Source organism: Rhinolophus hipposideros, assembly GCF_964194185.1.
Source record: "Rhinolophus hipposideros genome assembly, chromosome: 18".
NCBI classification, from domain to species: domain Eukaryota; kingdom Metazoa; phylum Chordata; class Mammalia; order Chiroptera; family Rhinolophidae; genus Rhinolophus; species Rhinolophus hipposideros.
The window spans coordinates 28616715-28642993 of NC_138064.1; the positions used below are offsets into that span (position 1 = coordinate 28616715).

The 26279-nt window shown below is 39.0% G+C and overlaps 1 protein-coding gene across 19 annotated transcripts in view; it reads left to right on the forward strand.

The window, feature by feature from the left end:
• The window catches only part of ICA1 (islet cell autoantigen 1), a 133580-nt gene that overhangs the window by 67076 nt on the left and 40225 nt on the right, over nt 1-26279 (forward strand). For all 19 annotated transcript variants that reach the window (XM_081079935.1, XM_081079934.1, XM_081079928.1 and 16 more), the window contains 2 exons: nt 24441-24566; nt 25580-25678. In XM_081079935.1, the coding sequence (XP_080936061.1) occupies nt 24441-24566; nt 25580-25678 (225 nt within the window). The remainder of the gene's footprint in view (nt 1-24440; nt 24567-25579; nt 25679-26279) is intronic.

Genomic DNA, 26279 nt, shown 5'->3' on the forward strand with positions numbered 1-26279 from the left:
TTAGTGGGGAGATAAATATCTAAGCAGATGCTTGTAACGTAAGTGCTGTCATTGAGATGAGCACTGGGTGTTATAAAGTTCAGGAGGGAGGCATCTAAAACAGACGAAGACTTCCTCAAGGAGAGGATGCCTCCCTGGTTCGCTCTTGCCTTGGTTTCTGTTTCAATTCTCTCCTCTCCTTGGTTATCAAGACTGGCTTACTAGGAAGCAGGGCGTCTGCATCTGGTGTTCTGACCGTTGGGCTAGTCCCTTGGCCCCCCTAAGGGAATTTCACCCCCTTCCTTGCATCACTGAGGGATGGAATGCTCCTGATAAAACCATAGACTTGCTTGCCTCCAGTGCTGGCCTGAATGCCACCTTCTTCCCTGCCTCAGTGAGCCACATCCTGAAGCTTTCCCTTCCTTTCCTCCAGGCCTTCCCTGCCTTGGCACCTCTTGGATTGCTCGCACCGGTGATATTCCCAGATTTTAAAAAATTTTTTACCCCCAAAATGATTCTAAAGGCCCAGCTATCTTCTTGTATTTATAATCCCTGAACTTCTTTTACCAAAAATCCCTGCCAGGCTCCTACCCTTATCCCACCCTCACTATTAAAAATAGTAACAATAAAGGTGATATGAAAAGGTCATCTATTTAGAAGGTGATATAGTACCTCAGGTTTGCATCTTGACTCAGTGACTTGGTGTCTGACATTTCATAATTATGTCATTATGTAGGGTCCTGAGCAAGGAAGTGACTATGGTAGGTAGTTTCGGGGGAAGATTACTCTGTTGGCTCTGTGTGAGCTGCTGCAAGCATGGAAAGGAGAGAACAAGTGAGAGATTTCCAGAGTAGAAGTGATGAGACTTAGACACCAAATAAATGTGTCATTATGTGTTGTGAAATTCTGACAGTGTTTTGTTTTTTTGGTTTTTGTTTTTTTTGTTTTTTTTGAGATTCTAATTTCATGTAATTTTTTAGTACATACATTTTTTAATTAAATTTATTGGGGTGACAATTGTTAGTAAATTTACATAGATTTCAGGTGTACAATTCTGTATTACATCATCTATAAATCCCATTGCGAGTTCACCACCCAGAGTCAGTTCTCCTTCCATCACCATATATTTGATCCCCTTTACCCTCATGACCCACCCCCCACCCTCTTACCCTCTGGTAACCACTAAATTATTGTCTGTGTCTATGAGTTTTTCTTTCTCATTTGTTTGTCTTGTTCTTTTGTTGTTTTTGGTTTATATACCACATATCAGTGAAATCATAGGGTTCTCTGCTTTTTCTCTGACAGTGTTTTTTACACTCTTCGATGTGAATACTTATTCCTGAAAAGTATTATAAGAATGAATGATGCTATGTATTTTGCATCTATGAAAACAGTTTTGACAATTATAACTGGAAATAATGCCTCAAAATCTTTTCTTTTCATATAAATAACAAAATACCCCAGGACAAGTTTAGGTTAATAAACCTGTTTTATTTTCCATCCCCAATTCCATCAAGTTCCATTCGATGTCTTTGTAAGAAACCACTTGACACCATGGTGAATTCAGACTCTGCAACCACTCTCCTAGGTTCAGTTGGGGGCTCCACTCTATAGAGCCGTATAATCTTGGGGAGGTCTGTCAACTTCTCTGTGCTTCAGTGTCTTCATCTAAAAAAGGGGCATAATATTAATCACATTAACTTCATAAGAGTCTTAGGAGCATTAAATCCTAAGCATTAAATATTTGTAAAGTACTTAGAACAGAGTCTGGTCCATATAAAGTACAACACAAGCACTTGTTATTGCCCAGTTTTAAGTGTTCATTTAGTAAAATAAATACAAATAAAATAAAGAGCCTATATGGTATATCAAGATATAGAATGGCTTATCTTTTGAGAGATGGAGAGAGCCGTACTGAAATAAGAACGCAAGTCTAACTACTTGTTATATTTCCTCACATCAGTGGCACATTGGGACCCAGTCGTATGTTGTATGTAACAGAGCCCATCACACTGAACAACCTATGTCTGAAAGGGAATTCGTGACATTTTCCCCCTGCCCGGTCTTTTCTCTTGACCTCCTCGTGTTTGTTGACGTAGCTTGAAATATTAGCTTCAGGTTCAACTTCTCCCTCTCCTTGTCTGACACATTTGATTTCAAAATCTCATCAGTTCTGGAAATCTCGCTCTCCTCCATTTCCTCCTCTCCATTCTTGTGGCAGCCGACACATTGCTGCCAACATCCTCTTCCCAAGGGCCCGCTCAGTGTGGTCACATCCCTGCCCAGGACCTTCAGTCGCTCCCCATGGCTTAAAAAACATAGCCCTCTGCCTGTCATTAGCGACCCTTCGATGCACAAATCCCGCTCACTCTCCATCCCTATTTCCAGTACTCATAGTCCCTATAGCCTGTTTTTGGGAGTGACCACATGCATAGCCTCCTCTAACTCTGTCGCCCTGACTAACTATTAATGATGCTCCTTTTCTCTTGCAAAGTGCCCCTGTTTAGACAATCAATTATATGGTCACCCATCTGTTATCCCATTAGCCAAACTATGTGTCCCATAGTTCCCTATCTCCTCCCATGTTCCTTTTATCTGGCATGTGCTTCCCTTAATCTGTGCTCATCCAAAAGATTCCTCTTTTTTAAAGAACTCAACTCATATGTTGCTTCCTCCGTTCTTTTGACCTCCCACGGCATTTTTTACACCACTCTTTTGCCACCTCACTCTTTCTACTTTCTGCCATGATTATTTGTATGCTAGGATCGCTCCTCTTCCAGACTGAGGCCCTTGAAGAGAGAAGCCCTGTCTGATTAACACGATGTTTTCTGCAGCATTGAACACAGGGTCTTCCATGCCTAGAAATCACAGACATCAGTGACTGCGGGCCTACTGTGCACCGAGCATTTGGTGCAAGATGTATGTACGCTATAGAGCTCACCTGGGTGTATTTCCACATTTAATCCTAACAACACTCCTGAAAGGCACACTGTGTCTGCTTCGTCATTTGGAACTTAAGGCTTGGATGAAATGATTTGAACTGGATCACAGTGAAGGTAGGTCTTAAGTGCACATGTTTGAACACAAATTTCTCTGACTTCAAAGAGCATGCAGGAGGCTGGTTCTTAAACTTGAGCTTGCAACGCAGTCATCCAGAGGACTGGTTAAAACATACCACTGAGCCCCATCCTACTTCCGGACTCAGTAGGCCTGGGGTGGGTCCCAAGAATCACATTTCTCATAAGCTCCCAGGAGAGGCTGATGTGGAGATCCACTGCATAAGCATAGTCATTCATCAGTGACTAAATGGATGGATGATGGATTATTTCATTTAAAATTCCATAAGTCTGCTCTGTACTTTATACATTAGGCCATTCATATGTTCAGTTATAATTCGTAAAAGATCAGGGCTAAAACTGAGTTTTACTTTAAATACCTGTTGTAACTGTCTCAGAGAATTGCTTAAATTTGAATTTGAGCTCTTTTTTTTCTATTTTTCTTAATCAAAGAAGGCTAGAACTCTCTTAATTTATCTCTTTTCCTTTTCATTTTCTTTCATATCTTAAAAATATTTAGCTCAAAATAATGTTTACGATGTTTCACAGAGCTCTTGCTTTTCCAAGGTAACTTCATCTACTCTGTTCTCCCGGCTATATAATTAACACACAGTAGGTATTTAATCCACAATATGTTGTTAGATTTTTGTTTCAAGTGTGAATTATTTCTCCAAACCTAACTATATTGGGAAGGGATTGTTTGTCGGCAGCCTGGGAAGAGAGAAAGCTATCTCGTGACTTTCACATTGTGATATATTTATTCCCCAAGGAGCGTGATTAAAGCACATTTCCCTTTTTCTCTATTTCATCCCTTAGCAAAACGAGCCATAATATGAACCCAGCTATCATTTCAAAGTAAAGCATGGAACCCTTTCGCCGTTGAGCATGATGCCTCCTTGTTGATAAAAAGTGCATCTGGTTTATATTCCCTATACTTTCTGTAACTGCCGTGACTATCTTATAACTACCAATTTGTATTTCTTAATCCCTTCACCAGCTGTATTTTAATTTAAAAAATCGTAAAATTTTTTGAACAGAAGGCAGTGTGCTCACCCTTTCTCTAGTCCTCCTGGAGCCTGGAAAGCACCAGGCCTTGAAGTGTGTCTGTAACTTAAGGCCCCACATTACTCTGCAAAAACAGGATGGGATGTGCACAATCCACAGGAAAACGAAGCACTGCCCCATGTTTCTGAACACGGTCCTGTGCGACTGGATGGCACGTTTACCTGCTCAGAATGCCCAGTCATTGTGACCTTGCCGTCGAAGTTAAAAGCCCATGGATTCTGCACGTAAAAGACGCAAATTAACCAGTTCTTTTTATTTTATCAGTGACATAAACATCTTCACAGAAACTAAGAAGTAGCTTTCTGTGATATTTAGTGGTAATATCCCATATATAGGAAACTACATTTATGTCAATCCTATCCTGTTTGGTTCCGTTCTTAGGATACTTTTTAAATATTACTTTGTGTTTTCTGTTATTCGTGTCCATGTCTCATCTTCCCGGCAGTTTAAAATTTCTTTGAGAGTGGGGGCCATGGCTATTCATTGCTTTTAAATGTTTCTATCTCTTTTTACCCTCACAACCACCCTTACCGACAGGCATAATTGACCTGCTTTGTGCTAAACACAGAGCTTTGTACATAACTCCTAATGATAGCATTAAACATTACAGTTTTAAAGAAAGCTTCTGATACACATTCTCTCTTATTTATCTCGTGCTTATTTTCTAGATCTAATGGCAGAAACTCAGAAATGTTAAATAACTTGCTCAGTGTCACTGAGCTAGGGAGGTTCTGATCCATGCACAGGACTCAGGCTTTCTAACCTCAAATTAGATGCCCTTTCCACTCCATCACACTGCCAGGGGTTTTACTAACAACTATTTGTTGACTGAATACATGAAACTGTACCAAAACTACCCTCCTCTGCAACCCCCCCACAACACACACACATCAGTATATGCCTGTCTCTTATGTGTGTTTGTGCTGTTCAAACTGAAGGATAGAACCACAGATGTAGGTGGGGTTTAGAATAGTATTTAAGAGAACACAGATTTGGGGAAGAGAGTGTTCAGAATGATGTTTAACCGTCAAGATATAACCTTCACTTTCTTGGGTAAAATCTTTTATGTAGAAATACAAAGGACTTAGAATAATCAAGGTGATCTTTAAAAAAAAAGGACAAAGCCAGAATAGTATACAAAAATCAAAATTTTAAAAAGACACAGCATTTTCAAAAATAGTATAAATCCTGACTGTTAGATCTGCTGGCTCTTCCAAAAGAATGGTCTTCTTTCTAGGCAATCTTTTAATTCATTTTTATTACTTTATGTTTTGTCAACAATAAAAATTAGGACGAAATATGGCACCCATAAGACAACTGCGAGGATTCCAGGGATAATGGGCCTCCCTTTAATTGATTCCACTTTGGAACAGCCCAATGGCTCGTGTCTAATGACTCAAGGAAAAAAAGAAAAGAATCCCAGTCTTCTACTCTGGCCAAGTTTTCATAGCAAACTTTCAAGTATTTATTGAGCAATTACTATATACCTGGCAGTATGCAAGGCTCTGGAAATAAAATTAGGAAATAGGTCGTCTCTGCCCCTGCCTTCGTAGAATTCATAGTGCAGTAGAGCAGACAGCCATTAATCGAGCAATCAAAATGCAGAGTCTAGTAACAAAATAGAGGATGTAAAGGATCTCATTGGGGGACATAGCGGGGCACCCAGTTCCGTCCAGTGAGTCAGAATAGGCTTCTCTGAGATTCTACTATTTAAGCTGAAGACTGTGAGTGCATAAGTACCAGGTGTGCAATGTGTAAAAGCCCAGAAGGGGGTGAAAGAGGGAATGGCATAAAGAAATGAAAGGAATTTGACTGGAGCATTGAGTTTTTCTAACATAAGTTGTGTAAATAGCTAGTGGTAACTTGAATTAATGTAATAGAGAAGTAGGTTCCAAGAACATTGCTCCAGTAATAATATATGCTCAGGTATGTTCAATTCTTAGAAAGCAAGAAGACTGTAACATTTTAACACTCAGATAATTTTCTAATAGTTTTCACTATATTTTTGTTATATATTTATTTTTCACTTAGGTTGTGTCCTTTTTACCTCTTAAGCAAGGTGATGGGAATGCTAGTAATTCTTATTGCATTTCTTATTTAAGCACTGGCTTATTTTCTTAGCCACATTTAAAACTGAAAATGACAAATACCTAAGTATGCATCTAACCAAAGACATGTAAGACTTGTACACTACAAATTCTAAAACTACAAAACATTGCTTAGAAAAATTCAAGCAGACTTAAGTAAAGGGAGGGACATACCATGTTTATGGATTAGAAGACTGCATTTCCAAACTGATCTATAGATTAAATGCAACACCAATCACAATCCCAATAGGAAATTCACCGGATGATAATAAACTTATGTAGAAATACAATAGAATAGAATAGCCAAGATAATCTTAAAACAACAAGAACAAAGCCGGAATGCTTACATTTCTAGCTATTAAGACTTATTTTAAAGCTGCAGTAATTAAGACAGTGTGGTGTTGACCCACAAATAATCAACAAGTGGAACGGACTAGATAGTTCATTAAAAAAAATACACACATACAAAAGGTCACCTGATTTATGTCCAAAGCATTACTGCAGTTCATTGGAGGAAATAACGATCTTTTTAATAACTGATGCTGGGTCAGTTGGATATCCAAATGGAAAACAATGAACCTGACCCCTACTTTATATCGTACACAAAAATTAATGAGAACTGGATCATAGACTCAAAGTCCAAAGGTAAAAGAATAAATCTTTTAGAACAAAACACAGGAGAATATCTGAATGACCCTGGGATAGGCAAAGAGTTCTTAAACAAGACACAAAAAGCACTGACCATAAAGAAAATAATAAATTGCACCTTATCAAAATTCAGATAGTCTGTTCATTGAAAGACAGCATTGAGAAAAACTAAAGTACAGACTAGAATATATTTACAACACATGTATCCAACAAGTAACTTGTATCCAAAGCATCTAAAGAAGTTCCACAAATCAAAAAGAAAAATATTGACCACCTCGTTAAAAATGGGCAAAACAGCTGAACAGGCACTTGACAAAAGGAGATACCAAAATTGCCAATATTAATATGCCAAAATACTAATATTATTACCTATCAGGAAAATGGTAATTAGCACCCACCAAATGGCTGCAATTAAACAAACTGACAATCAGAAATGTTATTACTGTACATTGCTGGCGGGAGCATAAACTGATAGAGTTACATTGGAAAACTGGCATCATCTACAAAAAACATAATATACCCCTGGGCCTCTACCCAAGGAAAATGAGCGCTCATATGAAATACTTGCTCAAAATGCTCAAAGCAGTGATACTCATAGTGGCCCAAAGTGAAAACAAACCAAATGTCTGTCAACAGTAGTTGGATAAATTCATTGTGGTATTGTTCATTCAACAGGATACTATACAACAATGAAAAGGAAGCAACTCTTACTACGTTGCAATAATATGGCTCAATCTCATGAGCATGATATTTAAAGAAACCCAATATCACAGAGTATGTAGTATATGATTTCAATCACATGAAGTTCAAAATCCGGCAAGTGTAATCCATGGGGATAGAGGTCAGAATACTCAGAATATTGGTTCTGTTTTTGAGGAGCTACTGACTAGAGTGGACCACAAAGTCTATGGGAGGACGGCAAATATTCTATGTATTGATCTGGGTGGTTGTTATGTGGATGAATATATATATATATATATATATATATATATATATATATATATATATATATATATTTAACATTTATGAAGCTAACTTTAATTTAATGAAAGCTGTACCTCAATTAAACAGTAAAAAGAAACTGAAAATAAGTAGTTCAAAGAAAGCAAGGCAGGAATAGAGGCATAGAGCGTATATGGAAGAAAGCACAATCTAAAATGATTTTTAGTGACACAATTATTTAGAAGCACTTCAAAAGAAAAGGACCATTGTAATAAGAGGCATCTTTTGTATAGAAGTCCAACTTTCTAGTTTCTTTAGCATTTCAAGCACATATCTTCCAGCCCTAAATATCAAGAGATCTCTTCTATAGAAAAATATAACAAATGACTTTCTCCTTTTTCAAGGAAAGTGTAATTAGCATTTGGAAGCTAGCTTGGGGAACTTGAGCTAAGAGCATCAGAAGTTCACCAGAGAGTCATCTAGCATTTCTCAATTCTAGTAATAAAAGAAAACACCAAAGAATTTTCCAGCAGTTCCATTGTTTCACTATTTTCAGATTCACCCCACTGCACTTTGCCTACCTCTCATAGTTTCTGTACAACATTTCTTTAAAAATTCAGTGGCATAAAAATGAAATTTTGAAGACTTTAGTAAGCACCTTATTATTGCTAAAGCAATATTACTGATGATGTTCTTGTTGCTCACCAAAGTAGTAATGGAAATAAATCTTTGGATGGGTGACAATTGTCTAGGACTCTGTTAGACATTCACCTACTTCCAACATGATATCTAGTATCTTGTCATTTCATTAGCCTCTTCTTAAAGCCATCCCTGTATTAGGTAGAATAGTCGAAGTGAGGGTATGAAAATTCCATAATTACAGTGCTTAAACCAATAGAAGTTTGTTTTGTTTCTTTGTTTTTGCTGACCACATAGTCCTGCGCAGGCATCCACATTGATGGAATGGCTCTAAAAGAAGTCCTTTAGAAACCCAGGTTGACAACAGCTTTGAAATCCTAAAATATGCCTCCCAGTGTTCCCTAGATGTGTTCCCTAGATGTGGACATCGCATTCATCCCCAAAGGAGACAGAACACGTAGAAGCGTGTGTAGACAGGCTTTATAGGCCATGCCTGGAAATGTTCCATGCTACATGTGCTCACACTCCACGGCAGAAAACTTTGTCTCGTGGCCACACCTATTTTCAGGGGAGTCTGGAAAATACAGAAGGGTCAGTGGGTTTAATGGACAGCTAGCAGCCTCAGTCACAAGAGCACCTGCTTGAAATATTCTCAGGCCTATCGTGACAAAGGGAATCATCACTGACACAGAACTGTAAGGGACCGGGTGTGTACAAAGAACTCAAACCCAAGTTTTCCAAAACAGCTGGTCTAGAGCAGATCGGAATGAGGTGATTCCCAGCAGGAAGGAGCAGAGAGATGCTACAGAAATATATGGAATTTCACTGCAGAAAGTGTCTTAAAATATTTAGACTAATGGGAAATTGAAGGAGCTGGACCAGTTTTCTTCTTCTTGGCATACAATTACTGTGGCAGTAATCATCTGGAAAAAAAAAACAAAACACCACACCAAGTGACAGTATGTCAGTCATCAGACTGTAAGTAGAGGCTGCAGACCCAAAGCACGTGATGGGGGATATTCCTGTGTACCAGGTTAAAAATTAGTTATTTGACTAGCATTTTTAGCTCCTACTTCTAGTACTGGGGTAACAAAATGAAGGTAGGTGTCCTGCTCTAAGCAACCTGGAGAATATACAAGAAGACAAACCGTTAAAATGACCCCAGCCATGCAGTGTGACAAGTGCCTTGTGAGATAATAGAGGTGTGTCCTAAGGTGCTGCCGGGGCCCAAAGGGGGAGCACACAGCAGACGTGGGGATTGAGGTGCTTCTTCAAAGAGATGCCACAAGCTGAACTCTGATGGGCCAATGAAGGAGAAAACGTATGACATGTGAAAAGGAAGAGGATGACCCTTCTTTATGAGTTGCGAGATTGCCCTGGGAGAAGAGAATGAGTTGGAAGATTCGCTGAAGGAAAGCCTGAGAGAGAGGGAAAGAAGCCAAATGTGAAACGTAGAGTGGTGGGCCAGGGCCAGACCATGACGAGTGTGCATGCAGGTTACAGAGCCTGGATTTCACTTCCATGTTCTGGGGAACCAGTGAGGGTGTTGTTCATGCATCCGTCTTTTTGGATACTCCCTGACGCCCAGAACCACCACACCTGGGGGTTCAAGGGCAGCAATGTGGGTCCATAACGGGAAAGGCCTGATCCCTGTTTCCCTTCACTCTATTCAGGACCCACTGCAGAGTGAATAAACCCAACACCCCGGACAAGATCATTTTCAGTACATCAGTTCACCTGTTAATTTATGAGTTGATTTGTTCGTGACTGATGGTGTCTTATGCTGAATGACCATTAATAAGCCTCATAAAAATACACTGTAATATAAAGTACAAGCAGGTTTAGCTTGTACAAGAGACACAAGCAAATTCACCAGCCTTTCACATGGCACACAGACATGAATACATGGTCAAAAACAGTCGTGAAAAAAGGCATAATGACACATTTTAGAAACCACAATAAAGTACAAGAAATACCAAGGGGGTAGAATGACAGTACTGTGGCCTTTCACTGTCTCCTGAAATGTGTGCTTCTCAGATTAGAGAGACATGGGTGAAGCTGGTGCCCTGGGCTCAGTCTTGTGACCCAAGTTAATATTTCCACTAATGACCTAAAAGAGGAAGTGAACCCAGTCTGTTCAATTTTCTGATGACAGAATTGCTTTATGTTAAAAACAGAAAAAATAATTTACCAGCTGAGCAAACATTAAGAATGCTGGGGCAGCATGATAACTAGCTAAAGTAATCTGAAATATATCTACATATGATAAACTACATGGTTGTGAATAATTTTGACTCTATTTATTTCAACTTGCCAACGACTTGAAAATAGACCTTTTACTCTTTGATCCTCCATGAATAGACGTATTATTGCATAGTGAGTAATGGTTTATAGTTTAAAGCAAGAAGCTAGAATCACAAACTTAGCATCTCAGAATATGTTTATGTAATGAGTTGACAAGGTGACAAGGGAAAAAGAGTAGCAGACGAAGTGCTGCCACCTCCATTTTGAGAAATACGCAGTTACTCTTACTCGTTTAAAATTTGCTACAATTGGGAAAACAAAGAGATTTAGTGAAGTGTGGACTTTCCACATCCTGCCCCTCCCCTGTCAGTCAAATTAGCTTGGGCAGGTACCTAATGGTTCTGAAAGGCGGTTTCCTTCTCTGTGAAATAGAAACAAAAGTATGGTGTAGGAGTGTTGTGAGAATCAAATGAGCTTATGTGCCTGGGCGTGTCGTACTTAATCGGTAAATGGAGGTGGTAGTGGTGAGGAGAGGGACCGTGTGTGGGGAAAGTCAGAGAGCACATTGTGTGCTCTCAGAGGGCAGTATTACACAGCCAGAAAGTAAGGCCCAATTGTTCACTCATTCTGGTATCATCTCTTTATTCATTCAGTGTTTTTGAATACCTGCTACCTGGAGGCATGGAGCCTTGACCTCATAAAATTGAGTAGTTAGCTTCCACACTCACGCAGCTTATTATCCTGGGAGTAGCTGGGCATAACACGTGGGAGCAGGTTGCACTGAACCATAGTTTTGTGTCAGAAGGGTGTTTGCAAAGTGCATGGACTGCAGAGAGGACGAAGTTGCTAACTCCGCTGAGGAGCATTATAGGAAAAGGTTCTCAGAGGAGAAAACCTTTGAGTAGAAACTTAAAAGGTGAGAGTTACCATGTGGATAGCAGGGAGAAGGCTTTCCAGGCAGAGGAAATGTGCAAAAGCATGGAGGTGGGTTTGGCATGGTGTGGCTGGAGAATAGCAGCTCAGTACGCCCAGAGCATATGGTGCCTGGGAGGTGATGTAGGAGACATGTGGGAGACAGAGTGGCCTGATAAAGGCAGGCAGGCTTGCAGGCAGGGAGGGTATGGGTGTGGAGTTTGTATTTCATACAAGAGGTGACAATATGCAACCTAGGCCAGGTCCTGGCCTTTCTACTTATTGGCTGTTTGGTTTTAGGCAAATCATTTTGCACCTCAGTTTTCCCTTCTATAAAAATGTAACAGTTGTAAAACATTGCCCCCCCCCCCTTAAATGTTCACTCCTTGTCCCTCTCCTCACCCAACTTGGAAGACATGATTAGGCAGAATAAACAAAGGAGAGTTAAACATCACTTCTCTGGAAACTCATAAAGGGAGGGGACTGGGATATGGGCCCCCTGTCTCCTGAATCATCATTGAGATAACTATGTGGTTAAGGTATTCATCCAGTACAATATTTTATACATTACACAAATCGGTGTGCTCTGGTCTCCTAGACGACGTGTGCAGTCATGATCAGACTGGGCTTTTGTCATACACCTGGGCTTTTGAAGAGCAGATTAGGGAAGACATTTGTATTGTTTTCATTAGTATCTGAAAACGAGCATCTGAATGAAGGTTGCGTGCCATGTTCATATAAATGGGTCGAGATTATGTCAGCTACATGTGTGCCTTGTCCTGAATACACAGTCCAATTGATTCAACACCCTGATCTTGAATGCAGTTTTCATTCATGTAAAAGGAATGCTAGCTGAAAGATTCGATTCCATCTATAAATTCAGCAGTAATAGAGCTGAAAACCCTTAAAATTCTTACTGTTCATTTATTATTGCTGAATTATTAAAGTTCAAAGTGCATTTGGGGAGGAAATGCAGTAAAAGTACAACCATATCTTCCTTGTTTTGGGAAAAATACTAATTATTAACCATCGTAGCTCCAGTATTAAACACGTACATATTTCTTCCCTATTTTTTCTCTCTTTGTGCTACATTTGTTTGTTTCACTTCAAATCCCCTCTTCCTCAGATCAGTCTAGCCCTCTCCCTCCTTCAGTTAATTTGAAAGTCAGCTTGGCCAACCCATTCCATCCCCATCCCAAGTTTGCCTACAACACCCCACACCTTCCTTTTACCCCTGCCCCAGCTGTTTCATTAAGGTGCTGAGCTTGGCAAGCCCAAGAATTAATCCGTTCCATTTGTCTTCCAAACTGTGGAAGTGCTTTCTCCAATTCCACATTTAACCACCTTGTCCCTTCACTTCCTTGTATCAATGGAGCACGCATTTCTCTCTGGCCGTTTTCTAAGCTCTCTAACTCTCATTATTCAGTATCTGTCTCTCAGTATTTAGATGGAATTCTCTGAAGTGTGATGCTAGAATGACGCTGCTGAGAGTGGAAGTGTTTGTTTCCTGCACTATAGAGTGTAAGTTAGCTCTCTCTCTTTTTTTGTCTTGCCATTTTAGGGGAAAATCCCAAATGACAAGTGCAGGAGTGCGGTAGGGATATGCAAACTTTACATGCACACTTAAATATCATTTAATTCCAATGGACTAGATTCATTATAACAAAAGCATGAAGGGAAAAATGTCTATATAAATGAGTTTTCTATACAAATATTACTAAAACTATTCATATTGTCGTATGTTGATTTTCAAAATATAGAGCTTTTTTAGTCACCCATTGAGATAGAGTGAGAACACCATCATGTCCATTTGTTCATAAACTTACATTTTAATAAGGTATGTAAAACAGATTGGAAAAGAAACATAGAGCTAAAGAGAATGACCACAGTTCCTTGAACAAACCAAGAACACTGTAGCCTCAGGGCCTTTGCACTAACCATTCTTTCTGCTCAGAGTGCTCTTCCCCCTGATATCTGCAAGGTTTGCTTCCTTACTTCCTCCAGGTTTCTGCTCCAAGATCACCTTCTCAGGAAGCTTTTACCAGGCTATTCCATTTAAAACACAATCCTCCACCACTCCTTGCTAACCCTGCTCTGCTTTATTTTCACCATCTAACAAACCATATATTTCCTTTTGTTGTGTATTATCCAGTTTCACCCATCAGGAAACCATCATGTAACCATCATGAAGACAGAGACTTGGCTTTATTCCCTGCTATTTACCTAAAGCTGTAGGTATTCAATAATATTTCTTAGGAGGAAAAAAAGGATGTGAGAAGTAAGAATGGTGCCAGGATAGCTAAAAGTTGGAATGACTTGAGGTTTATGAAACCTTCTAACAACAAAACTGTTGTGAGTTTGACGCCAGATGGGAACAGATGGTCTAATATATTATGTATCCCTTCTTCATTAATAAATTTTAGTGGTTCAATAATGAGTAAATTTCCCTCATCAACTACCAGGTTATCCTGAAGTACAGTGCAGTTTGATAGCAAAGACAGGATAAATGTTTGGTTCTTTGTCAAAATATTGAGTTGGCTCACTGACATGTTCTGCAGGTGCCCAGGGAGGTGTTTTGGTGTTCAGTTCATTGTAATTTGTTTCTTGTTTTTAAGTATCAGAGTAAACTCATAGATTCGAATATATTTGATGTGTTTTTGTTATTGCCAGTATTACTTTAGTGATACTCAAATCGTCTCACCTTTGACTAGTGAGAGCTAGTCTGACTGACATCTAAATCCTTTGGATATGAGCCTGGTAGTGGTCTTTCTTGCTTTCTTGTGCAACAAAATATTTCACGATCATCTTATATTATTTCCTGCCCTAGCCCTGGAATCAGCCGTTTTGACAAGAAATCCTGGTTCCTTTAAGAGAGACATGGTAATTAGAGGCCATGATTTGGGTCCTGGGGGTGCTCACTGGTTCTGATTTAGCCATTATTTTAGACCTTTACTGTGGACAGAGCTAGAAAATATATTTTTGGATAATTTAATAATGAAAGCAAAGAAAGCAGAACTACTAAGTTCCCATTGTACTTTCATCTCCATTGAGGGCAATGGTATTAAAACTGGAAGGGATAGAAAGAAACCCTTAAGGAACACTTAAATCTCACTCAATCTTTGAAAGGGGTTAATGCGTATCAGTTATATTTAAATATACTTAGCCACTAAACTTAGATGAATTATGTCCCAGAAAGAACTCATGTATCCAAGCACAGAAATACTGCCAGTAAACTTTGAGAAATCAGAGATGCCAGAAATAACATAAACAAATACTGTCCTATTTTAGAAGAAATGTTTTTAAAACTCAAAAATTTTAAATAGTAAATTACACTTTGATTTGTAATCAAATCTAGAACTGATTATAGGTGGTTTGTAAGGAGTTTAGAAAAAATTGGGATTATTCTGAAACAGAATGGAATCATTTTAACATCAGACTAACCTCATTTCCTCTTATTGATAATATTTCGTAAGTTGCATATTGTTCTTCGTAGAAAAATATGGAGAAAATTGAGTTAGGTATTGGATTTTTAAAAAGGAGCAAGACTGAATTGGGTCTAGTCTTAGGCTCACTTGAAAAGTAAAGACACAGACAGGTTAAGAGTAGAAGGTTTGATTAATATATAGCATGAAAATCATAATCAAAAGATATCCAAAGCAGCTCTAATAGACAAAATAAACTTTAGAACAAGGACTATTGCCAGATGTAAATATCATTTTGACTAAATATGGTTACTTGAGGAATGGAGGTCAACTTAAAATCAGTCATTGTGATTTGCTATGTGAGTAGACCAAAAAGAAACCATATGATCATCTCAGTGGTTCCAGAAAAAACACTTGATAAAATGCAATATCCACTCCTGATAAAAATTCTTAGCAAACTAGGAGTAGAAGAGAACATCTTCAATCCGATAATGAGCATGTATGGAAAAAGTACAGCTAACATCATACTTAATGATGAAAAACTCAACATTTGCCCCCTATGATCAGGAACAAGACAAGTAAGTTTCTTCACGCCAACTTTTAGTCAGCATTATCCTAGCTATTGCAATAAGGTAAGAAAAGTAAATAAAGACCTACAAATTGGAAATAAAGAAGTAAAGCTGCCTGTATTCTCAGAAAACATGATATATATATAGATATCTCTCTACATAGATATATAGAGAAAATCCTAAGGAATCCAAAAGAAGCTTTTAAACCTAATAATTAAATTTATATAAGGTCATGAGATACAAGATCAGGTTATAAAAATTAATCACATTTCTAGTAATGAACGATTAGAACTTGAAATATATAAAATTACAAGTACGATAGCATCAAAAATATGAAAAACTTTGCAATAAATTTAGTAAAATATATGCAGACCTATGCACTAATATCTACAAAACAAAAATGCTAAGAGCATTTTAAAGACCCAATAAATGGAAAAGATATGCCACGTTCACTGGTCTGACGATACTGTTAAGATGTCAATTCCCAGTAAATCTGTGGCTTCAGTGCAATCTTGATCAACATCCTGAGAACTTTTTGAAAACATTGACAATATGGCCCTAAGGTATACGTATAAATCTGAAGAACCTGGAAATAACCAAAACAATTTCAAAAAAGAAAAAAAATACAGGACTTATGCTACTCGACTTAAAGATTTATTATAAAGCTACAGTAATCAAGACAGTGTGGTACTGGTATAAGGATAGACATACAGGTCAAAATAGTAGAACAGAAAGCCCAATAGACCCACACATAAAATGTATTGTTGATTTTTGCCAAAAGTGCCAAAGAAACACAATGGGAATTGGATAGTTTTCAACAAATGTTGCTGGAACAATTGGATAACCTCATGTGAAGAAAACAAAATGAACCTACACCCCTACCTCACACCATATATAAAAATTAACTTGAAATGGATCATTCAATGGATCAGGCCTAAATGCAATAACTAAAAACAAAATTTCTAGAAGAAAAAGCACACGAAAAAAATCTTTGTGACCTTGGGTTGGGGAGAGTTTGGGTAAGGCACGAAACCCAGAAACTATAAAAGAAAAACTTGGTAAATTGGATGTCATCAAAATTAAAAGTTTTTTCTCTTCAAAAGGCACTATTACAAAAATGAAAGGCAAGTTTAATACTTGAAGAAAATGTTTTCAAACTTACATTTGATAATGAATTTATATTCAGAATATACACATGTTCTGAACTGTTATAACACAGTAATAAAAAAGAAAAACCTGATTTTTAAAAATAGGCAAAAGATTTTGATAAGTACATTGCTAAAGGTATATGTGGCAAATAAGACATGAAAAGAATTTCAACATCTTTAGTCATTAGAGAAATGCAAGTTAAAATCGTAATAACTAACTACACATACACTAGAATGGCTAGAATTTAAAAGACTAAAATTACCAAGTGTTAATGAGGATATGGAACAAATGGAACTTGGATTCATTGTTGGTGAGAATGTAAAAATGATATAGTTACTTTGGAAAACAGTTTGGCAATTTCTTACAAAATTAAACACACAGTTACTGTACAATCCAACTATCCTACTCCTAGATATTTGTGCAAGAGAAATGGAAAACATGTCCACACAAAGACTTGTGCTCAAATGTTTATAGCAGCTTTATTTAAAATAGCCCAAATTGGAAACAGCCCAAATGAATACACAAATTGAACTGTATCCATACAATTAAATATTACTCAGAAATAAGAAAGAACATACTGCTAGTACGTGCAACAATATTAGTCTCAAATGGATTATGCTGAATAAAAGGATCCAGTCACAAAACGACTATACTACATTGTATTATTCCATCAATATGAAACTCTAGAAAAGACTAATCTATAGTGACAGAAAGTAGATTAGTGGTTGGCAGGGGCTGGGACTTGAGGAAAGGAATTGACTGCAATGAGAACTTTTCAAAGTGATAGAAATGTGAAAGATCATGATTCTGGTGTAGCTACATGATTGTATACATTTGTCCAAGAACTTACGAATTGTACATCTATAATTGAATTGCACCCCATGAATAAAGCTGATTAAAAGTGGTGGTGATGATGATGGGGGTGGGTTTGGGAGGGGGCCTCAGCTTCCTACACGGAACGAAGCAGATACTATCTCTGCATATATTTCCTCCTGAAAATGGGGACTCCACTGACCACAGTGCACCTGAGGGAATTTCATGGGCTGATTTCTTTCTACTTTGTTGAGGGGCCTCAGCTAACGAGCTTTAGCACGATTTCTGATACTAGAAGCTCTGTTTAGACTACGTGTCTTGGCGTCTCCCTACGTTTACATCTAAAATGGTAAAGCCGACATTGTTGACCAGGGTTCCCCAAGATGGCAGCTGCACTTTCTGTGCATGTCTCAGAACACTGTGAGTTACACGGTTTGTGGTAGATCAGTGGCCCTGCGTCCCATGGTTTAGTGTAGAGAGAACCAAATACACGTGAGTTTGAATCTAATTTTTATGTGTGAACTAAATATCTAGGTCTTGATTTCGTCTTCTGTAGAACAGAGATTTCTCCTCTAAATTGTTTTGGGCATCTAATAGGTAGTATGTGATAAATGGAAAGGGTTCTCTGTTCAAAGAAATTTTAGAAAAACTGGAATCATCAAAGTTTAAAAGGCACCATTATCGTAGAACTTCGTAGAGCCTTTCCTATGAATTTTCAAGAAGGCAGAAGTAAGCAGCCTGTATGAATACTCTCTGGGTGCTATATAACAGAATCTCCTCTTGAATTCATTGAGGCAAAGGAAGGAGTTAATTAGAATTCCCATGTAACCATAGGAAGGGCAACGGGATCCAGGAATTTGAGTGCTACCAGGGCCCTCTCTTTGGCTCTCTTCTATACTTTTCTCTCTGTGTCACACTCTCTCCACCTAATTTTCTTCACACCACAGGAAACTCAAACTCCAGGACTTCCTGCCCCTGGTGCTTTAGCCACTAGTAACGGATTGAGACTTACTGTCTCCTGGTCCAAGTTCAAAATTTCTAAGGAAGGACTCTGATTCGTCCAGCTTGAACCAAGTGCCTTTCCTTAATCCACCAACCATGGTGCCTTAGATGATTGACTCAACTTGGGTTAAGATGCCCATCCCTGGGCCAGTCAGTGGGAGTGGAGGAGTGGACTATAAAAGAACATACCAGCCCTCATTTAAATCACATTATTAGAATAAAGAGAAGGAACATTTTTCAAGATGAGGTAAGGATTTTGTTGAGGGAAGATCAAATGAATAGGTAATTCCTAAGTCTACACTTCACTGCCCACACACGTTCATGATGCACACACTCAAACATACAGTACTTAAACATACAGTACTTCTGTACATAGTACAATGTCAGACTTGCTCCTGCCATCAGTGGATCAGTATATGACAGATCGAGTACAGTAAAGTGACTCAGCAAGGTGTTTGATTGTCTGGCCCTCGAGAGGTCTTGGTTCATTGGCCTCAGAAAAAAATATCTTGTAATGAAGCCAAAGACCTAACCTTCTGTTTCCAAGTGACTTCAGATAGGCTAGACTTTCTCTTGTGGCACCCTAGTAAGCCCAAAGAAGTAATTGGTGTATTCTCTGGTCTTAAAATTATTCCCTGGATGCAGGATGCTGCCTCAGAGGAAAATAGAAACTAGGGGTGAATAAATCACCCCTTGAGAGATGATAGGGAAAGAAAGGAAGAATTCTGATGTGGTCTCAGGTGTCCATGAGAAGTTGATAGGAGTGGAATCATCAGTGGAAAAGGCAAGTTAGACCATGATACTGGGTTTGGGTGGTGAGAGACATAGAAGTCAGAGTACTTTTTTCATATATAGCATCACTACCCAAGTCTACAGCTACCGTCATCTCTCCCCTTGACTCTCGATCTATCCTCCCCTACTACTGTCATCTCCCTCCTCCAATCCATCCCCACACCACAGTGAGTGATCTTTTCAAATTGAAAATAAGATCGTATCTCTTCCATGCCTTAAGGCAGGGGTGTTCAAACTTTTTTCAACGTTTTTCACCAAGGACCATATGCAGTAAAATACACAAACAGCCAGGCCACTCACTCGAGGTGAAATACGTATTGCCTCACCTGGTTTATTTAAGTAAACTAAATATATTTTTGGAATTTGCTGCAGGCCAATTAACAATGGATTGTGGGCCGCAGTTGGCCCACGGGCTGCAGTTTGGACACCTTTGCCTTAAGGCCTCCAATTTTTTCCCACTGCTTCTAGGATTAAAAACAAAAATTCTGAGCATGCCTATAAGGTTTCTGATCCAGAATGTTCCCCAACTCACCTCTCTTATCTCATACCATCCTTCTGCTTTCTCTCAGCAACCGACCTACCCTGACCTGCCTTCTTGCCCTCCACCCCAGGGCCTTTGCACATGCTCCTCTCTCTGCTAGAGTACTCTCTCTCCTTGCCCAGTTAATCATGCTCAGGCCTTCAGAACAGAGGTTATGTACCACTTCTTTGGAGAACATTCTCTCAGTCAGATTCGTTGGCAACTCATTATTTTGGGACTGTGTGGCTTTCCCTCTGAGCACCTCACTCAGTTTGTAGTTTATGCCCTCACTGATGTGAAAATATCCACTGGATTTTCAGCTTCACGAGGACAGAGACCACTTCCATGTTACTCCTACCGGCATGTAGAAGATACTAAGTAAATATTTGCTGGATGAATGGTTGGAGGGAAGGAGACAGAGACATTTCCTGGAAGAAAATGTAAAAGTAAAAGTCGGATTGTAGTTTTGCTTTAATTTGTTTTTAAAGGAAAGAAAACACTGATAAAAAATGCAAAACTACTCTCAAATTATTTGGTTGCAGCGTAATACGAAGACCTTTCCCACTGAATGGGGAAGCCAGATAGCTTTGGCTTCACCATACGTAGTTCAAGTTGGGGCTACGAGGTAGAATTTCAGATTAGGAAGAATTAGTACAGAGAAGTGCCCTATAGTTTTGGCAGTCAAGACATTGCTCCTTTCTTTGGTAAATGGAATTTCTGCAGCTTGAGGAAGGCAGGATCCTAAAGAGGGTGGCGATCATGTCTTAGAGTTTGGAGAATAAGAGGAGAATGGTGGGGCAACAGAAATAAAATTAAGAAATAAACAAAGGGTACATTTATTTGACTGAAGACTTTTTAGAGGACCTTGAAAAACACAGGAGCTCCTCAAGATGTTTATGTAATTGAATCTAATTTATCTAGGATTGAAAGGAATAATAATCAAAAAATATTTTTCACTTAAGTACATCTGGAGGCACGTGAAATTGGACTCCTCATGGTGGCCTGTGCCTGACTGTGTCCTTGGTGTTTTGTCTTCAGGCTGCAGGCTGGAAAGGCATTTCAGAGAGCAGACATGGGGCACAAAATATTAAATTAACTTCACCATATTCGAAAGGACCAACAGTGTAACATCCTCCTTGTTTGGCAGCGAAACGGCTCAACATTTGGGAACTCAGCAGTGCATTAAGTATTTTAATAATCATTGTTGACACACAAAGCATATGGCCTTTCAGAACTCAGTGGATCAAGTGGTAAAGTCTTCTAGGTTTCTAAAATTACTTTACAAAATTTAAATGACATTAAATTAGGGCACAGTTCAAAGTATAGACATTAATGAACTTTGTGCTATAAGCAAGTGAAATAAGTTTTCTCCTAGGATAAAAGAATATCTATGAGTGACTGACAATGTAAAGGCAAAATTCAACATCCATGAAAAAATATTAACTTGCATTTAATGAGAAAATCTAGAGCCTCCCCATAAGCAGGCCAGTCTGTGGATACCTTGTATGTTCTCTGCACTCCTAGTCACGCTTTAAGACCCACCTCAGATATACCTCCTCGGAAGCCTTCATTGTCCACTTACGCCATTTATATCAATTATCTATGGCCACAAATATGCTGTGAAATAAGCAACTGTAACACTCAATGGCTTAAAACAATTCATTACTCACAAGTCTGTGGGTTAACAGGGCAATTCTGGTCTCTGGTGGGCTCACTCATGAGTATGTGGTCAGCTGTGGGGAGGGGCGGCGCTCTGCTGATCAAAGCTAGCCTCCGTTTCATGTCTGGGGGTCAGCTGGCTGAAGGCTGACCTGTTGGGACAGCTGGGCTCTCCTCCTCACGTCTCTTGCACCCACGAGCCTCTCCCGTCCCTCCACCTCGCCAGCCCAGACAAGATCTCAGGTTGGCCTGGCATATTCTCATGGCCATCTCAAAGAAGCAAGAGAGACAGGGGAGGCATGCTAGCCTTCTTTTGTTCCCTAGACTTCCAAGTTCATCATAGTTGTTAGCATCCCATTGGCCAAAGCAAGTCACATGCAAAGCCTAGAGCTGGAGTGAGAAGAGCCTACAAAGTTACAGGGCAAAAGGTGGGGATATTGGGAGGTCAGTAGTTGGGGCTTTAATACCATCCACCTACATCCCTGTGCACCCCCAGTACCAGTAGTAATATTCCCTTGTCTGTGCTACCTCTGTTCTTCATTCTTAGCTCTCTTGTACTTTTCTTTTTCCCATTGTATTATAATATAGTTGTCAATTTGTCTGTCTTCTCTAAAAAATGTAGAGGGTCCTTACGCCTATGTACTTCCATTCAAGTATTTGTTGACTGACAGCTATGTGTCTTATTCCTTTACAGACACCCCAGTGCCTAGCGTGGGTCCTGATACATAAGAGGCGCTCACTAAGTAGGTGTTGAATGAATGTGTACACAAAAGCTCACATCCATGTTAATCTCCTTCCCGTCCAGAAGTAAAAGAGTGAGGACAGATGCCTCTCAGAACGCAGCTGAGGAGGTCTTCCTGGCCCATGTAACCGGTGAACCAGTGGGGGACCTGCAGTGATGATGTCAGCTGCTTAAACATCTTTCCCCCCACACTCTCCCTCTTCTCCCCTCGGGAACTCAACTCGGGTTTTCTTTTCTTTCTTCTTATTCCTCTCAAAGGAAGGCAGGAAATCACTGACGCTTAACTCATTCTAAACTCTTTTTTATAGTCAGTGCTCCCAAGTTCTTAGGAGTGGGAATGAATGGACTCCAGGGTCTATATAAGCTCAGGGGGTGGTCAGTTTAAGAAGAGCTGGGTGGCTTCTATTCTCTGGCGGTCCCTGCTCTAAGAATATAGAGGAAATCTCAGGAAATGTTTTATACTACTATAGACACAAGACCCTATCCACGTAGGGTATTAATTCTGTCAATGCAGTGTCAAATGAATTTACTGTCTCATAATTTTTCAATTCCATAGACTCTATAGGGAAAACTTGTGTTTCCGGGTAGAATCATAATTTTGAGCTTCTTGATTTTCAGCAAATAGTGTAAGTTGCTTGGGAGGCAGAATAGCATGGCTTTGGAGTCAGGCAGGTGAATCTAGAATGCCAGCCCTGCCTGTTAGTTACTTTTTTGGAGGAAGCGTCTTACCGTCAGCAGTCAGAGGGGGTAATTACAGAGGCTAAGAGACAATGTCGCTGTTAGATGGTGAGTGAATTGTATTAATTGTTCAATTGTATCAACTGTATTGATTGTGAATTATATCTGTTAAATTGTTAAACACGATAACAGTTGTGTATCAATTGTTACTATGATTATATTATGCCCTATAATTGTATAAGCTGTGAATAAAAATTAGTATTATTAGTGGTAATAATTAATGTATTTTATATCAAATAATCTTCATGTTTATCTTTATTAGAAAATAAAATCATCACGTCTAAAACTATTTTAAAAGTTGTACTTTATAATGGTACTCAGGTAATTTACCTTTGGAAGTGGCCTGGAAGTTTTCTTCATTCAGTCACAAACTTTGTACCAGGTCATTCAGCACCTGCTTTGTACCAGGTCTCCAGATGCTGATCATATAATGGTAATCAAGGTAGACATTGCCTTTGCCCCCTAGTATCTATCCTGTGAGTCTTATATTAAGGTTTGCTCCAAAAGATGCATTAGGGGTTATGTTCAGGGGATGTCATCCTGAAAAATCTTGCTAGAGCTTATTTTCTGGTTAGGTTTTATTTTCGGGGAAACACGGTATCCCTATTCCTAACTCACAGTTACCTACCTAACAACTGTATGAATTCTCTGAGATAAACTAATATCTGGCTAGCTTTCCCTGGTTAAAATATGATATCTTGATACTTCAGATTGGACGAAGGGGACATTTTTACTTTAGCATTTTTAATGTAGCTGTATTAAATTTTAAAACCTTCTATTTTATTATCAAATAATGTGTAGAGTAAACACTTCTGAAACTTTTCCTGACTTCTCTCTGTCCCTGAATTACTACGTGGCTCAGGGATGGATGGTGGATTGCCTGTGTATATACTCAATAATAAAAAGTTGAGTTGATTAGTGGAGATAGTATTTTAGGCTGCGTCACAGTTCCCTTTTGTGGTATCCTAGATTGGATCTTGGAACAGAAAAGAGGACCAAAGTTGGTAAAATCCAACACCAGTTGTTGAGTTAATAGGATTGTATCAGCGTTAATTTCTTATTTTTAACAAACGTACCATGTTATGTAAGGTGTTAACCTGAGGGAAAGCGCACTTCAAAGAGCCATAGGAAAACAAAGCGACAAAGGTTGTTCCCTTGCCACCTGCGCGTTTCTAGACTTCTCACTGTGGTTAGTTTGTGAAAGCCTTAAGAGGATAGGAATTCTAACATTCGACTGAGAAAAATGTAACCAGGATGGTAAGTCCGCTATAAAATCATGATATGCAGTACTGTCTTCTAGGTCCTTTGGAGGTAAAGAATGGATGTTGTAAGATCTCGCTTACCTGAAATTTCCAAAGGTGTTTTCTTAGATGAAAGAGATAAGCCCACTATTGGTCATTTCTCACTGGCCAATTTTAACTGAAGCGTTTGAGTGGTTCAGAGATTCCTTTTACTTTCATAGGTACAAACACAAGTACGTCTTGCCAAAAAAAGCTTTGACAAATTGAAGATGGACGTGTGTCAAAAAGTGGATCTTCTTGGAGCAAGCAGATGCAATCTCTTGTCTCATATGCTTGCAACATACCAGGTAACAAAGTGATATTAGTTACAATGAACTAAGAGCTTTAGGTAACAGAAAACTGGTGTTTGAGCTAAAAATACAGTTTGAGCATTCTGAAGTTCTGAACGCCATGCTCCTAATTTACTTCCCATGTTTCTCCTGTCTAGCAGACTACATTTTAATAAAACCAAAGATTAACTATTCCCTGTATATACACTGTAATTTCCTACTTCCCTGCATTTGCTTAGGGGTGCTTTCTGCCCGAGTGCCTTGGCCCTCCATCTGTACCTTTCCAAATTCCACTCTGTTTAATGTACCAGACTCTGTCACGTCTTTCAGAAAGACTCTTCTGAACTCACTCAGCATTGTTGTCTGTACTTCTCATGACACAGACACTTTCTCATCAGATTGTCATGATTTAGTGAACTTGGTTTTGTCTCAAATGATCGTGTTTTTGTCTCCTGCTAAACTCTGGTTAGCACTTGTATCCATCAACAGTACCGTTAAGCACCAACCAAGTGTGGGAGGCCAAACTCTACTCTATTGTAGGGAATATAAAAGTTAACACCAGATTCCCTGTCCTCAAAGAACTTAAAGTTTAGGAAGAAAGTCAGAGACAGTAAAGCCTGGCTACATTTTCTATACTTCAAGGAGAGAACAGTGAAATAAATTCTACAAAATCCAATGAGGGTTTGAAGGAGAAATTAAGTCAGTTGAGGGATCGCAAAAGTATATTGTTAATGATTAGCCCTGGGTTTTGGAGGATGGATCTGGAACGAGTACAAAGAGAGTGGAGAGAACGTCCCAGGTGGTGGAGCATGTAAGCCAGGGGAGGCAGTGTCTGGGGAAACAGGAAGGCCTTCAGTTTGGCTGACGTACGGAGTATAAATAGGGGCAATAATGGGAAATGGGAAACGAGCCTGCAGAGATGAGCTGGAATCGTGTTTTGGAGGACCTTGAAAGCCACAGACACTTCTCTGGGGCCCAGGACTATAACTGGACTTTCAAAACATTAATAGCTTTACTGTCTTTCTTTATAGACCACTTTGCTTCATTTTTGGGAGAAAACGTCTCACACGATGGCAGCCATCCATGAGAGCTTCAGAGGTTATCAACCATATGAATTCACTACATTAAAGGTATGAAAGCTAGAAAGGCCATTAGAAAATCTTATGAAAAGTAGTTTTGTTTATATCACAAACAGCATTAAGCATCATTATTGCAGCAAGCATCATTATTCTAATAGGCTCCAAATGTCAAAGAGAAAACTATGCCACCCGGTAGAATCTTTTTTTACTGCATTAATATTCAATATAATGATAAGCCGCAACAATCCAAATACAAAGGTTGAACCTTGGGGTTACTGGGAGATAATTGTGGTGAACTCCAGCCTAATGATGGGTCCTGCTCCTTTATAATACTTGTTTGACATTGCTAAAGAGAAGATTGTACAAGTCTAATGCACTTTGTTACTTTTTTATTAAATTCAAATATGCTCACTTGAGAAGGTATTTTTCTCTCTCTTACTTCTGACAAATACTATTTTATTCTGTGAGTATGATCCAATATATAATTGGACTTTTTTCCATAAGACAACAGAAATATTCTTTAACTGAAAAAGCAACATTAAAGTCAATGATTTCTCAACTGAAAAGGGACACATGAAAAATGCCTGATTCTCAGTATTGCAACAGAATATGGAATTATACTTTTCCTCTAATGGTTGCTAAGGGTGAGTGC